The following is a 13,152-nucleotide window of genomic DNA, read 5'->3' as shown; positions in this document are numbered from 1 at the left end:
CTTTGTCTCATTCTTTTACATCACAAAAACCTGGCATTTTAACAGGAGTGCATAGACTTTTTTTATCCACTGTTTGTTAGTCCTTTGGTAGGTGTTTTGGTAATGTATCCATTATGTTAGCCTTAGCTCCTATGAGAGAGTAAATACTCACCTTTCTCTTCTTCCTCTTCCTCCTCTTCCTCCTCCTCCTCCTACTTCCCCTTCTCTTTGTGTTTCAGTAATGTTCATCTCACGACTGGCTGTAAGTGACGGTTAGTATCATATCTTTTCTAAACCCCAGTCTTTAAAATGTTCCCATAATTACATTAAAACAGTTTGAGCCAAACGCCGAAGGGCTTCTCTCTGATCCCTGTAGGGTTAATCCAGGTTCAGCAGACATGGTGCTCATCACAATTAATTAGTATAACTGTTGAAAGAAAACGTCTCTTTAAGAATAAAATAATAATATGAAAACACTTATTTAGAGCACAATGCCTCTTTTCTAACAATGAAATGGTAATAACAGTATATTGTTTTTATTAAAATTATTGCATATTTTACTGCACTTTTGCTGTATGTGTACATTGACATCATAATATTGTGTCTCCCAAAATCATTTTCCATTCATTTGTTCAGCAGACCCTCATGCCAAATTGACTCTTAACAGATCTCAGTTCTTTGAATATGAGTCTGTTTCACTGAGCTGTGAGGTTCAGGGGAACTCAACTGGATGGAGACTGGAGAGGAACACAATGAAGCCTTCAGAGTCTGGAGTTGAATCAGTGTCAAATAATGGTTCCAACTATTTAATTAATCCACTCAAACCATTTGACAGTGGAGAGTATTGGTGTGAGTCAGACACTGGAGAATACAGCAATACTGTGAACATCACAGTACATGGTATGTTAATAATCACCCTCTACTAACATCACAGTACATGGTATGTTAATAATCACCCTCTACTAACATCACAGTATATGGTATGTTAATAATCACCATCTACTAACATCACAGTACATGGTATGTTAAAAATCACCATCTACTAACATCACGGTACATGGTATGTTAATTATCACCATCTACTAACATCACAGTACATGGAATGTTAATAATCACCATCTACAAACATCACAGTACATGGCATGTTAATAATCACCATCTACTAACATCACAGTACATTGAATGTTAATAATCACCCTCTACTAACATCACAGTATATGGTATGTTAATAATCACCATCTACTAACATCACAGTACATGGTATGTTAAAAATCACCATCTACTAACATCACGGTACATGGTATGTTAATTATCACCATCTACTAACATCACAGTACATGGAATGTTAATAATCACCATCTACAAACATCACAGTACATGGCATGTTAATAATCACCATCTACTAACATCACAGTACATTGAATGTTAATAATCACCATCTACAAACATCACAGTACATGGCATGTTAATAATCACCATCTACTAACATCACAGTACATGGCATGTTAATAATCACCATCTACTAACATAACAGTACACAGTATGTTTGTCACGTTTTGGAAAGGGAGACGGAAGCAGGCGCAGAATGTCGGTGTGTTTCCTTTTTAATAAACAAAAACAAAGAAAGCAAAGCGGCGTGCGAGGCACTACAAAATACTCAGGAGTACGTAAAACATGACACGCAGACCAGCACAATGACCAAACAAGGACAAGGAGAAAACGGCGGAACTAAATACACAGACTAACGAGGAGAACAGAAACAGGTGGGGGCTAAACACAGGTGAAAGGAATATACAGATAAACTTAAACAAGAACAGGAAAGAACATACAAGGACAAGACAAGTCAAGGACAAACAGAAAACATGAAGTGGAACGGTCCCCTCAGGCTGGAACCGTTACAATGTTAACAAATGTTCACTAAAACATAATAAATATGTTCGTATTTCACATAGTTTCCTTCCACAATCACTGGCACCCTGGTCAGTGGTGGTTCTAACTCATATGGCTACCTGGGCGAATCCCCCGTTCAGTGCCCCCCATATAAATATTAAAATATATACTAGACTCATAAATATCAAATAGTAGAAAAAAAGTCAAATAGAAACAAATTGTATTATATAAATACAAATACAAAGATAATCGAATTTTCATTCTTTTACCCAATTGTACACAAAAAATAAACAAACAAAACTAAATTGCACAAAGCTTAGATGGCTCCTCATCCTGGCCAGAGAGATGACATACAGTGCCTTGCGAAAGTATTCGCCCCTCCTTGAACTTTTCGACCTTTTGCCACATTTCAGGCTTCAAACATAAAGATATAAAACTGTAATTTTTTGTGAAGAATCAACAAGTGGGACACAATCATGAAGTGGAACGAAATGTATTGGATATTTCAAACCTTTTTAACAAATAAAAAACTGAAAAATTGGGCGTGCAAAATTATTCAGCCCCCTTAAGTTAATACTTTGTAGTGCCACCTTTTGCTGCGATTACAGCTGTAAGTCGCTTGGGGTATGTTTCTATCAGTTTTGCACATAGAGACTGAAATCTTTGCCCATTCCTCCTTGTAAAACAGCTCAAGCTCATTGAGGTTGGATGGAGAGCGTTTGTGAACAGCAGTTTTCAGTTCTTTCCACAGATTCTCGATTGGATTCAGGTCTGGACTTTGACTTGGCCATTCTAACACCTGGATATGTTTATTTGTGGACCATTGCATTGTAGATTTTGCTTTATGTTTTGGATCATTGTCTTGTTGGAAGACTAATCTCCGTCCCAGTCTCAAGTCTTTTGCAGACTCCATCAGGTTTTCTTCCAGAATGGTCTTGTATTTGGCTCCATCCATCTTCCCATCAATTTTAACCATCTTCCCTGTCCCTGCTGAAGAAAAGCAGGCCCAAACCATGATGCTGCCACCACCATGTTTGACAGTGGGGATGGTGTGTTCAGGGTGATGAGCTGTGTTGCTTTAACCCCAAACATAATGTTTTGCATTGTTGCCAAAAAGTTCGATTTTGGTTTCATCTGACCAGAGCACCTTCTTCCACATGTTTGGTGTGTCTCCCAGGTGGCTTGTGGCAAACTTTAAACGACACTTTGTATGGATATCTTTAAGAAATGGCTTTCTTCTTGCCACTCTTCCATAAAGGCCAGATTTGTGCAGTATACGACTGATTGTTGTCCTATGGACAGAGTCTCCCACCTCAGCTGTAGATCTCTGCAGTTCATCCAGAGTGATCATGGGCCTCTTGGCTGCATCTCTGATCAGTCTTCTCCTTGTATGAGCTGAAAGTTTAGAGGGACGGCCATGTCTTCGTAGATTGGCAGTGGTCTGATACTCCTTCCATTTCAATATTATCGCTTGTACAGTGCTCCTTGGGATGTTTAAAGCTTGGGAAATCTTTTTGTATCCAATTCTGGCTTTAAACTTCTCGACAACAGTATCTCGGACCTTCCTGGTGTGTTCCCTGTTCTTCATGATGCTCTCTGCGCCTAAACGGACCTCTGAGACTATCACAGAGCAGGTGCATTTATACAGAGACTTGATTACACACAGGTGGATTCTATTTATCATCATTAGTCATTTAGGTCAACATTGGATCATTCAGAGATCCTCACTGAACTTCTGGAGAGAGTTTGCTGCACTGAAAGTAAAGGGGCTGAATAATTTTGCACGCCCAATTTTTCAGTTTTTTATTTGTTAAAAAGGTTTGAAATATCCAATGAATTTCGTTCCACTTCATAATTGTGTCCCACTTGTAGTTGATTCTTCACAAAAAATTACAGTTTTCTTTCTTTAGGTTTGAGGCCCGAAATGTGGCAAAAGGTCAAAAAGTTCAAGGTACTTTCGCAAGGCACTGTAGCTGCATACAATTATCTTTTGCAAATTTCTCCTTTCCTCTTTTTTTCTAAACTGGACACCTAATGGCTTAGATCGTTTTCATCCATTTGTGTTGATTTGGTACTCGACCAATACATTACCCATCTCCCCACATTGTCAACCTAGATTGAAGACAAAACTAATTCAACTTGGTGGTATGCAGACTAGTTTCATATTATTAACGATTTCGCACAAAGCAATATGTTTGTGAAACTATATATTCAGATTAATACGAATGAATTGTGGTTTATTTGGTAAAATTTCGTAATGTGAATGATTTTACTAATTGCATTAGTACTGTACAAAGTTAGAGGTGCGATACTTGATAGATTACCTCGCTCCCCCTACCTCAAACTTCCAGTGGGGAGAACTTTCCATCTCCTACTTCTGAGTGAGAGACCTTCCCATCTCCTACTTCTGAGTGAGAGACCTTCCCATCTCTTACTTCTGAGTGAGAGACCTTCCCATCTCCTACTTCTAAGTGAGAGACCTTCCCATCTCCTACTTCTGAGTGAGAGACCTTCCCATCTCCTACTTCTGAGTGAGAGACCTTCCCATCTCCTACTTCTGAGTGAGAGACCTTCCCATCTCTTACTTCTGAGTGAGAGACCTTGCCATCTCCTACTTCTGAGTGAGAGACCTTCCCAGGCTGTAATCTGCCTAACTCACAAACTAGAATCAGGGCACCTACCTCAAACTTCCAGTGGGGAGAACTTTCCTACTTCTGAGTGAGAGACCTTTCCATCTCCTACTTCTGAGTGAGAGACCTTCCCATCTCCTACTTCTGAGTGAGAGACCTTCCCATCTCCTACTTCTGAGTGAGAGACCTTCCCATCTCTTACTTCTGAGTGAGAGACCTTCCCATCTCCTACTTCTGAGTGAGAGAGCTTGCCATCTCCTACTTCTGAGTGAGAGACCTTCCCATCTCTTACTTCTGAGTGAGAGACCTTCCCATCTCCTACTTCTGAGTGAGAGACCTTCCCATCTCCTACTTCTGAGTGAGAGACCTTCCCATCTCCTACTTCTGAGTGAGAGACCTTCCCATCTCTTACTTCTGAGTGAGAGACCTTCACATCTCCTACTTCTGAGTGAGAGACCTTCCCATCTCCTACTTCTGAGTGAGAGACCTTCCCATCTCCTACTTCTGAGTGAGAGACCTTCCCATCTCTTACTTCTGAGTGAGAGACCTTCCCATCTCCTACTTCTGAGTGAGAGACCTTCACATCTCCTACTTCTGAGTGAGAGACCTTCACATCTCCTACTTCTGAGTGAGAGACCTTCCCAGGCTGTAATCTGCCTAACTCACAAACTAGAATCAGGGCACCTACTCCGACAAGGTTAATTGACCCACAGTCACACAGGGTGACATGATATCATTTACGTGACATGCAAATGAGTATAGAAAAACTGATCACACAAATGTCACCATTCCAAATAATTTAGTTTGGGCGCCTTGTCCCACCCGGGTAAGACGCCACCCTGGGTGCCTGCCCAATGTCGCCTTTACAGTGGGGAGAACAAGTATTTGATACACTGCTGATTTTGCTGGTTTTCCTACTTACAAAGCATGTATCGGCATCATAGGTCCACTTCAACTGTGAGAGACGAAATCTAAAACAAAAATCCAGAAAATCACATTGTATGATTTTTAAATAATTATTTTTTGCATTATATTGCATGACATAAGTATTTGATCACCTACCAACCAGTAAAAATTCCGGCTCTCACAGACCTGTTAGTTTTTCTTTAAGAAGCTCTCCTGTTCTCCACTCATTACCTGTATTAACTGCACCTGTTTGAACTCGTTATCTGTAAAAAAGACACCTGTCCACACACTCAATCAAACCGACTCCAACCTCTCCACAATGGCCAAGACCAGAGAGCTGTGTAAGGACATCAGGGATAAAACTGTAGACCTGCACAAGGCTGGGATGGGCTACAGGACAATAGGCAAGCAGCTTGGTGAGAAGGAGCAATTATTAGAAAATGGAAGAAGTTCAAGATGATGGTCAATCTCCCTCTGTCTGGCGCTCCATGCAAGATCTCAACTCGTGGGGCATCAATGATCATGAGGAAGGTGAGGGATCAGCCCAGAACTACACCACAGGACCTGGTCAATGACCTCAAGAGTGCTGGGACCACAGTCTCAAAGAAAACCATTATTAACACATTACACTGTCATGGATTAAAATCCTGCAGCGCACGCAAGTTCCCCTGCACATCAGCTCAATCTTAAACTCAAAATATGAGCCAAACCCATCCTTTGATTGAGGGAAAATTGTTCAAAGAAGAAAAATCTCCTGCCTCGACTGAGCTCTCATGAGCCCTAGACACTGTATTGTGTTACTTGACAACTCAGTATATGTGCTTTCAAACCCCCCAAACCCAAATGGTGAAGCCAACTGCACTGCCCCTGTGTGGGACCACCACACTCATCCATGGATCATCCATGAGTCATATGAACCCCAGGTTCATCCATGAGTCATCCATGAGTCAAGTGAACCCTGTGTCCATCCATGAGTCATATGAACCCCAGTCTCATCCATGAGTCATATGAACCCGTCTCATCCATGAGTCATATGAACCCCAGTCTCATCCATGAGTCATATGAACTCTGGGCTCATCCATGAGTCAAGTGAACCCTGTACTCATCCATGAGTCATATGAACCCAGGGCTCATCTATGAGCCATCCATGAATCATATGAAACCCAGTCTCATCCATGAATTATATGAACCCCAGTCTCATCCATGAGTCATATGAACCCTGGGCTCATCCATGAAATATATGAAGCCCAGTCTCATCCATGAGTCGTATGAATCCTGGTCTTACAGGGACTCCGCTGCATCACTGTGGCTTCCTGTTCTGTAAGGTCCAATCCAATATGGATGAAAAACACAATTGAAAGCTGAATGTCGGCACTTTAACTCCATAGTTATTCCATCATTTATGAAATTGCTTGAATACAGACTTTATACGTTTGGACCTCAGAAAGAGTAGATGGGAACCTAATAAAATACTAGACATTGGCTGTGTTTCAAATATTTGACATAATCATTAAACCTTGGTCTAGTATAGGTAATGCGAAGGCAATATTATGTTGTTAGATTGTAAACAAAAAGGTATTTACTCTATATGATCTACCTGCTCCTGTGTTGTACAGGTGGTCATGTGATCCTGGAGAGCCCCCCCCTTCCTGTGACTGAGGGACATTCTGTGACTCTGAACTGCAGATACAAGAAAACTCCCTCTGACCTCACAGCTGATTTCTACAAAGATGGATCCCTCATCAGGACTGAGTCTACAGGAGTGATGACCATCCCTGCAGTATCACAGTCAGATGAAGGACTTTACAGCTGTAGACACCCTGAACTAGGAAGATCACCAGAGAGCTGGATGACTGTGACAGGTGAGAATATGAACTAGGAGAATCACCAGATGGATGACTGTGACAGGTGAGAATATGAACTAGGAGAATCACCAGATAGATGGATGACTGTGACAGATGAGAATATGAACTAGGAGAATCACCAGATAGATGGATGACTGTGACAGGTGAGAATATGAACTAGGAGAATCACCAGATAGATGGATGAGTGTGACAGGTGAGAATATGAACTAGGAGAATCACCAGATAGATGGATGACTGTGACAGGGGAGAATATGAACTAGGAGAATCACCACATAGATGGATGACTGTGACAGGTGAGAATATGAACTAGGAGAATCACCAGATAGATGGATGACTGTGACAGGTGAGAATATGAACCAGGAGAATCACTAGAGAGCAGGATGACTTCATCTGTGACCACCTACACTGTCCCCATGTTGAGAAGTGATGCTTTCTGATAAATACAGCAGTAATATCTGTCAATATCCAAATCAATACAGCTTGATCAGTACTGCCAGCTTGTGTCCTTTCCTAATGGCTGATTGTCTTTTCACTTTTCAAGGTGCTACCCCCTCACCCCCCTCTCCCTTTACTCCCCCCTCTCCCTTTACTCCCCCCTCCCCTCCATCTCTCCTCCTCCCTCTCTCTGTCTCTGGGCTGGTGGCTGGTGTCTCCATCTCTCTGGTCATTCTACTGGTCCTGTTCTGGTACCGCAAGAGGAACAAAGATGTAACATCTGATCCCAGAGAAGTAACTTATTCTGACGTTAGAATTCTACAGGGCCTCGAACCCGATAGGACAGGTAATCACACACACACACTATATTGTCATGGATACACTGCGTGGACACTGCATAGTAATTGAACTGTTGTCTCGTCTCCCACAGCGAAGCCTCCAAGAGCTGATCCAGTCTACTCTGAAATAAGGACCTCCACCAACACAGGTAATATCAATCAGTCAATCAAGTGTATTTTATAAAGACCTCCACCAACACAGGTAATATCAATCAGTCAATCAAATGTATTTTATAAAGACCTCCACCAACACAGGTAATATCAATCAGTCAATCAAATGTATTTTATAAGGACCTCCACCAACACAGGTAATATCAATCAGTCAATCAAATGTATTTTATAAAGACCTCCACCAACACTGGTAATATCAATCAGTCAATCAAGTGTATTTTATAAAGACCTCCACCAACACAGGTAATATCAATCAGTCAATCAAATGTATTTTATAAAGACCTCCACCAACACAGGTAATATCAATCAGTCAATCTAATGTATTTTATAAAGACCTCCACCAACACAGGTAATATCAATCAGTCAATCAAATGTATTTTATAAAGACCTCCACCAACACAGGTAATATCAAACAGTCAATCAAATGTATTTTATAAAGACCTCCACCAACACAGGTAATATCAATCAGTCAATCAAATGTATTTTATAAAGACCTCCACCAACACAGGTAATATCAATCAGTCAATCTAATGTATTTTATAAAGACCTCCACCAACACAGGTAATATCAATCAGTCAATCTAATGTATTTTATAAAGACCCCCACCAACACATGTAATATCAATCAGTCAATCAAATGTATTTTATAAAGACCTCCACCAACACAGGTAATATCAAACAGTCAATCAAATGTATTTTATAAAGACCTCCACCAACACAGGTAATATCAATCAGTCACTCAATCAGTCACTCAATCAGTCACTCATTCATTATATTTAACATGGGAGGGGCAAGAACAGGAAGTAGCTCCTTTAGTAGTTTAGTTGAAATAGGCTCCATGAAACAGCTGAGAAGTTTCAAGGTCACTACTCTTTTAGCAGATTGGTTGATACGTGATTGATAAAGTTACTTTCGCACTGATCTGAGTTCCGGACTTTAGGAATGTGTTCATCAATTGTCGCCAAGGAAGTACATGAATTCCTCACTTTTGAAATGCAGTCCGAATGAATGGAATGCTGCTTTCTAATTATTAACTTATTTTAATAGTGCAATGTTATTATTATGGCACTGTAATACTGGAATACACCCAAACACATTATTATTATGGTAATGTATTACTGTATTACACCCAAACACATTATTATTATGGTAATGTATACTGGAATACAGCCAAACACATTATTATTATGGTAATGTATTACTGTATTACACCCAAACACATTATTATTATGGTAATGTATACTGGAATACACCCAAACACATTATTATTATGGTAATGTAACACTGTATTACACCCAAACACATTATTTTTATGGTAATGTAACACTGTATTACACCCAAACACATTATTATTATGGTAATGTATACTGGAATACAGCCAAACACATTATTATTATGGTAATGTATTACTGTATTACACCCAAACACATTAATATTATGGTAATGTATACTGGAATACACCCAAACACATTATTATTATGGTAATGTAACACTGTATTACACCCAAACACATTATTTTTATGGTAATGTAACACTGTATTACACCCAAACACATTATTATTATGGTAAGGTAATACTGTATTATACCAAACACATTATTATTATGGTAATGTAATACTGTATTTTACCAAACACATTATTATTATGGTAATGTAATACTGTGTTTTACCAAATAGATTATTATTATGGTAATTATAAATTTTCTAAATGTTTTATGTTCTCTTTCTTACTTCCTCTGTATTTTCCCCTCATCCAAGAACAGACGTGACACAGAGAAGAGACCACAGAACCAGAGGAGAGGTAGAAGTAATGGACATGATTCTGCCCTCATCTCTTTGTAGTCAAGGGTGTCATGAAAAAGCTTTGTTTTAATTCTGATGTTTTTATTTTAGGGAAGGTCCTTCCAGAGCTGTAACACTCAACAGTAAAGACAGACAGAGATACAGGTCAGAGTCTAGTATCAATTATGATAATATTATATTAGACAGAGATACAGATCAAAGTCTAGTATTTATAGTGATAATATTACATTAGACAGAGATACAGGTCAGGGTCTAGTATCTACAATGATAATTTTATATTAGACAGAGATACAGGTTAGGGAGTACTTGTCCAAGGCAGTAAACATTTGTACTGTTGGACCAGTTGAGTATCCCTGTTGAGTTCAGGTCTGTAACTAGGCAGTCAACAGGCTCACCACTGAACTTCTCTTCAACTTGCCTCAGTAGCTGTGAGAAGATTACAACAGATTATTCAGAGTAGTAGTTAGTTATCTTCATTTACAGTCCTCTAACTCTGTACCACAATATTACTCTCTCCATTTACTCTCACGCTAAACAAAACAAAAACAAGCTAAACAAAAATGTGCAAACTTGTCAGTCCAGCTGCAAATGTCTTGCACAGAGACACACACACTCTCACACACACACACACCCCACACGCACAGACATACATATTGTTATATAGTCTGCCTTTGAAAGACTGTCTTTGCTTGTATGGGAACCAATATGTTCATCTTCTGTGGTTACCATTCTCTCTGTCTCACTCACCTCTCCTCTTTACCTCTTTACCCTGTTTATTATGTCCAATGAGCAGAGGCACAGAGGCAAGGTCGCGGTGGTGGTTGGAAAATCACTCACTCTTCAGACATGGTAGTCAACCACAACCCTCCCAACCATCTTCTCAGTTCTTCTGGCCCTTCATCTGCATCCACACCTACGCACTTTCTCTGAAGACACAGCAGCTGTGAAACGTTGTGTAGGTGTGACAACGGACTGGGGCTCAGTCAAGCCTGTTGGAGGAATTATAAAACAGTGTCTTTATTTACAACAGTGGTCCAACACCCAGACCCGTCTGGTTGTGAATGGTGACAGCATACATTATGGACAGAGTTGGGGAGTACAGAAAAACAGTAATATTACCAATATTGTAATCGGATTACAGATAATTTTGAAAAAAAAACAAAAAACTTTTTGATTACTTCAATTAAATACGGAAGAGGATTAGGGCCACTGGTGAAAAAATGAATTGAGTTCTGACTTTATTCTCAGAATTCTGACTTCAAACTCAGAATTCTGAGAATAAAGTCAGAACTCAATTCATTTTTTCACCAGTGGCCCTAATCCTCTTCCGTAAATGAAAAAGAGTAGGTGCGCGAAATAATTTTGACATGTCCCAAGTTTTTTGTTTAACGTTTAAAAAACATTGTTATATGAACTAAAAAATAATTGCGCGTGACCATAATGCGAACGAAAGTGGGCGAACATAACCAATTTAGTGACTGAAGAAGCGCTAGTTTAATTGGTGAAAACATAGTGTATAATATTAGCCGACCCATTTAAATGTTATTAGTTATCTACTCGACGCATCTTTCTCAGAACAATGATAGGCGATAGGCCTACCTCGTGTTATTGGCAATATTTTAAGTTTCATGGTTTATTTGTCAAACGCACGGACAACACAGACAGGAAATAATTTTGAAAATTAGGCAACTGTTTGTTAGATAGCTGTAATGGCGCTGCCTTCAAGATAAAACATTATATGGAATTAATCACGTTATTTATGGAGAAAATGTGTGTTTGGAATAGGGTTGCCACCCGTCCCGTATAATACGGGATCGTCCCGTATTGAAAAATAAAATGCACTGCCCCTTAAAGAGTCAATACAGGATGCGATTTTCCCCGTATTTCGTACACACAGGACTCTAATGCCTGCTCTACATTTTCACAAGCTCGGACTGACATGAGAAATAATCAAACTAAAATAGTTTCAAGAGACAAAGTGGAGAAGTATTCAATCAGAATTACGTTGTCACTCAACGTCATCGTTGCCCTGCTATGGAGACTCAGACACGCAGTAACATCAGCAGTGCAGTTCTCCCAGATACACTAGTTGCCAGTCCTGTAGGCAGAAGACCCGCCCTCTCCGCGCGCGAGCTGTGTGTGTTTGTGTGAGAGAAAAGTAACCAATATCCCACTTGGTGTAAAGTCAAGTCACTTCTAATTTTTATAGCACATTTAAAAACAACAGGAGTTGACCCAAGGTGCTTTACAGACGACGCAGATGGATTAACATCTGCCTCAGTACAGATAGGGTGGCTTGTGGTTTAATGCCCCTCTTTTGTAATTCTCCACAAAAAAAAACACAAAAGGAAGGCATATTTTATTTACACATTCCTTAGTTGCCACTATTATTGTTCATCTAGAAAATGTGGATTGACTCATCTCAACTGATCAAGTAATTCCACAAAAATGATTTTGACAAATTGATCTTATTTTTTATAATTTAGAAAACATTGTAATGTGATGTGATGAAGTTAGACATCTACACTGATTTTTTATATGTCAGTAGGAAGGCCTTTGGCTGAGGAGTCCACTTTTTCAGAGAAAAAAATTATAATACTTTTTATAGCAATCATGTTTTTTTGTGGTGATCATGTTTGGGGCAAAATTGGGCCCTGGGGGGATTTTATCCCAGAGAATATATTGGTATAATATAACAAAATTATAAAAACAAAAGTTCAAGATATAGCCTAATAAGTAGTTTTAGTTTAATAGCTAGTTTACTGAGAATATATTAACATAAAATGTAATAGTCTTATAGTATAATAGTCAATTGGCACTGATATTGAATGAATTGTTCAATATTACTGATTTAATGTTTTTAACTTAATAATTCTGCACAGTTAACAAAATATAAAAAAATTGTTATCAAAAGTTATTTGAAATTGTAATAAATGTTGTACATTTTGCCTTCGGATACTGGAATGTGCAATATCACAGTTAAAATTGGATAAGTCACTTAAATACTGCTATCAAGAGTTGAGTTACTGCTATCAAGGGTTGAGTTACTGCTATCAAGGGTTGAGTTACTGCTATCAAGGGTTGAGTTACTGCTATCAAGGGTTGAGTTACTGCTATCAAGGGTTGAGTTATTTTCA

The 13,152-nt window shown here is 39.2% G+C and overlaps 1 protein-coding gene and 1 long non-coding RNA gene across 2 annotated transcripts; both read left to right on the top strand.

Annotated features, from left to right (window-relative positions):
- The first annotated feature begins 644 nt into the window (after positions 1-644).
- LOC109615064 (Fc receptor-like protein 5) lies at positions 645-7,982 on the top strand. Its single transcript, XM_034290774.1, has 4 exons — positions 645-879; positions 7,022-7,267; positions 7,812-7,842; positions 7,967-7,982. The coding sequence occupies exons 1-4, from the start codon at positions 732-734 to the stop codon at positions 7,980-7,982; spliced, it is 441 nt and encodes a 146-aa protein (XP_034146665.1). The 5' UTR covers positions 645-731.
- A 163-nt stretch (positions 7,983-8,145) lies between these two features.
- Positions 8,146-11,132, top strand: LOC114830348. The gene is made up of 4 exons (XR_004575436.1): positions 8,146-8,192; positions 9,976-10,013; positions 10,106-10,159; positions 10,809-11,132. It is a non-coding gene; the product is annotated as an uncharacterized LOC114830348 (long non-coding RNA).
- The last annotated feature ends 2,020 nt before the right edge of the window (positions 11,133-13,152 follow it).

The sequence above is a fragment of the Esox lucius genome, chromosome 24, assembly GCF_011004845.1.
Source record: "Esox lucius isolate fEsoLuc1 chromosome 24, fEsoLuc1.pri, whole genome shotgun sequence".
Taxonomy (NCBI): domain Eukaryota; kingdom Metazoa; phylum Chordata; class Actinopteri; order Esociformes; family Esocidae; genus Esox; species Esox lucius.
Note: the sequence above shows the minus strand (reverse complement) of the source record. Positions and strands in the feature narration are given on the sequence as shown.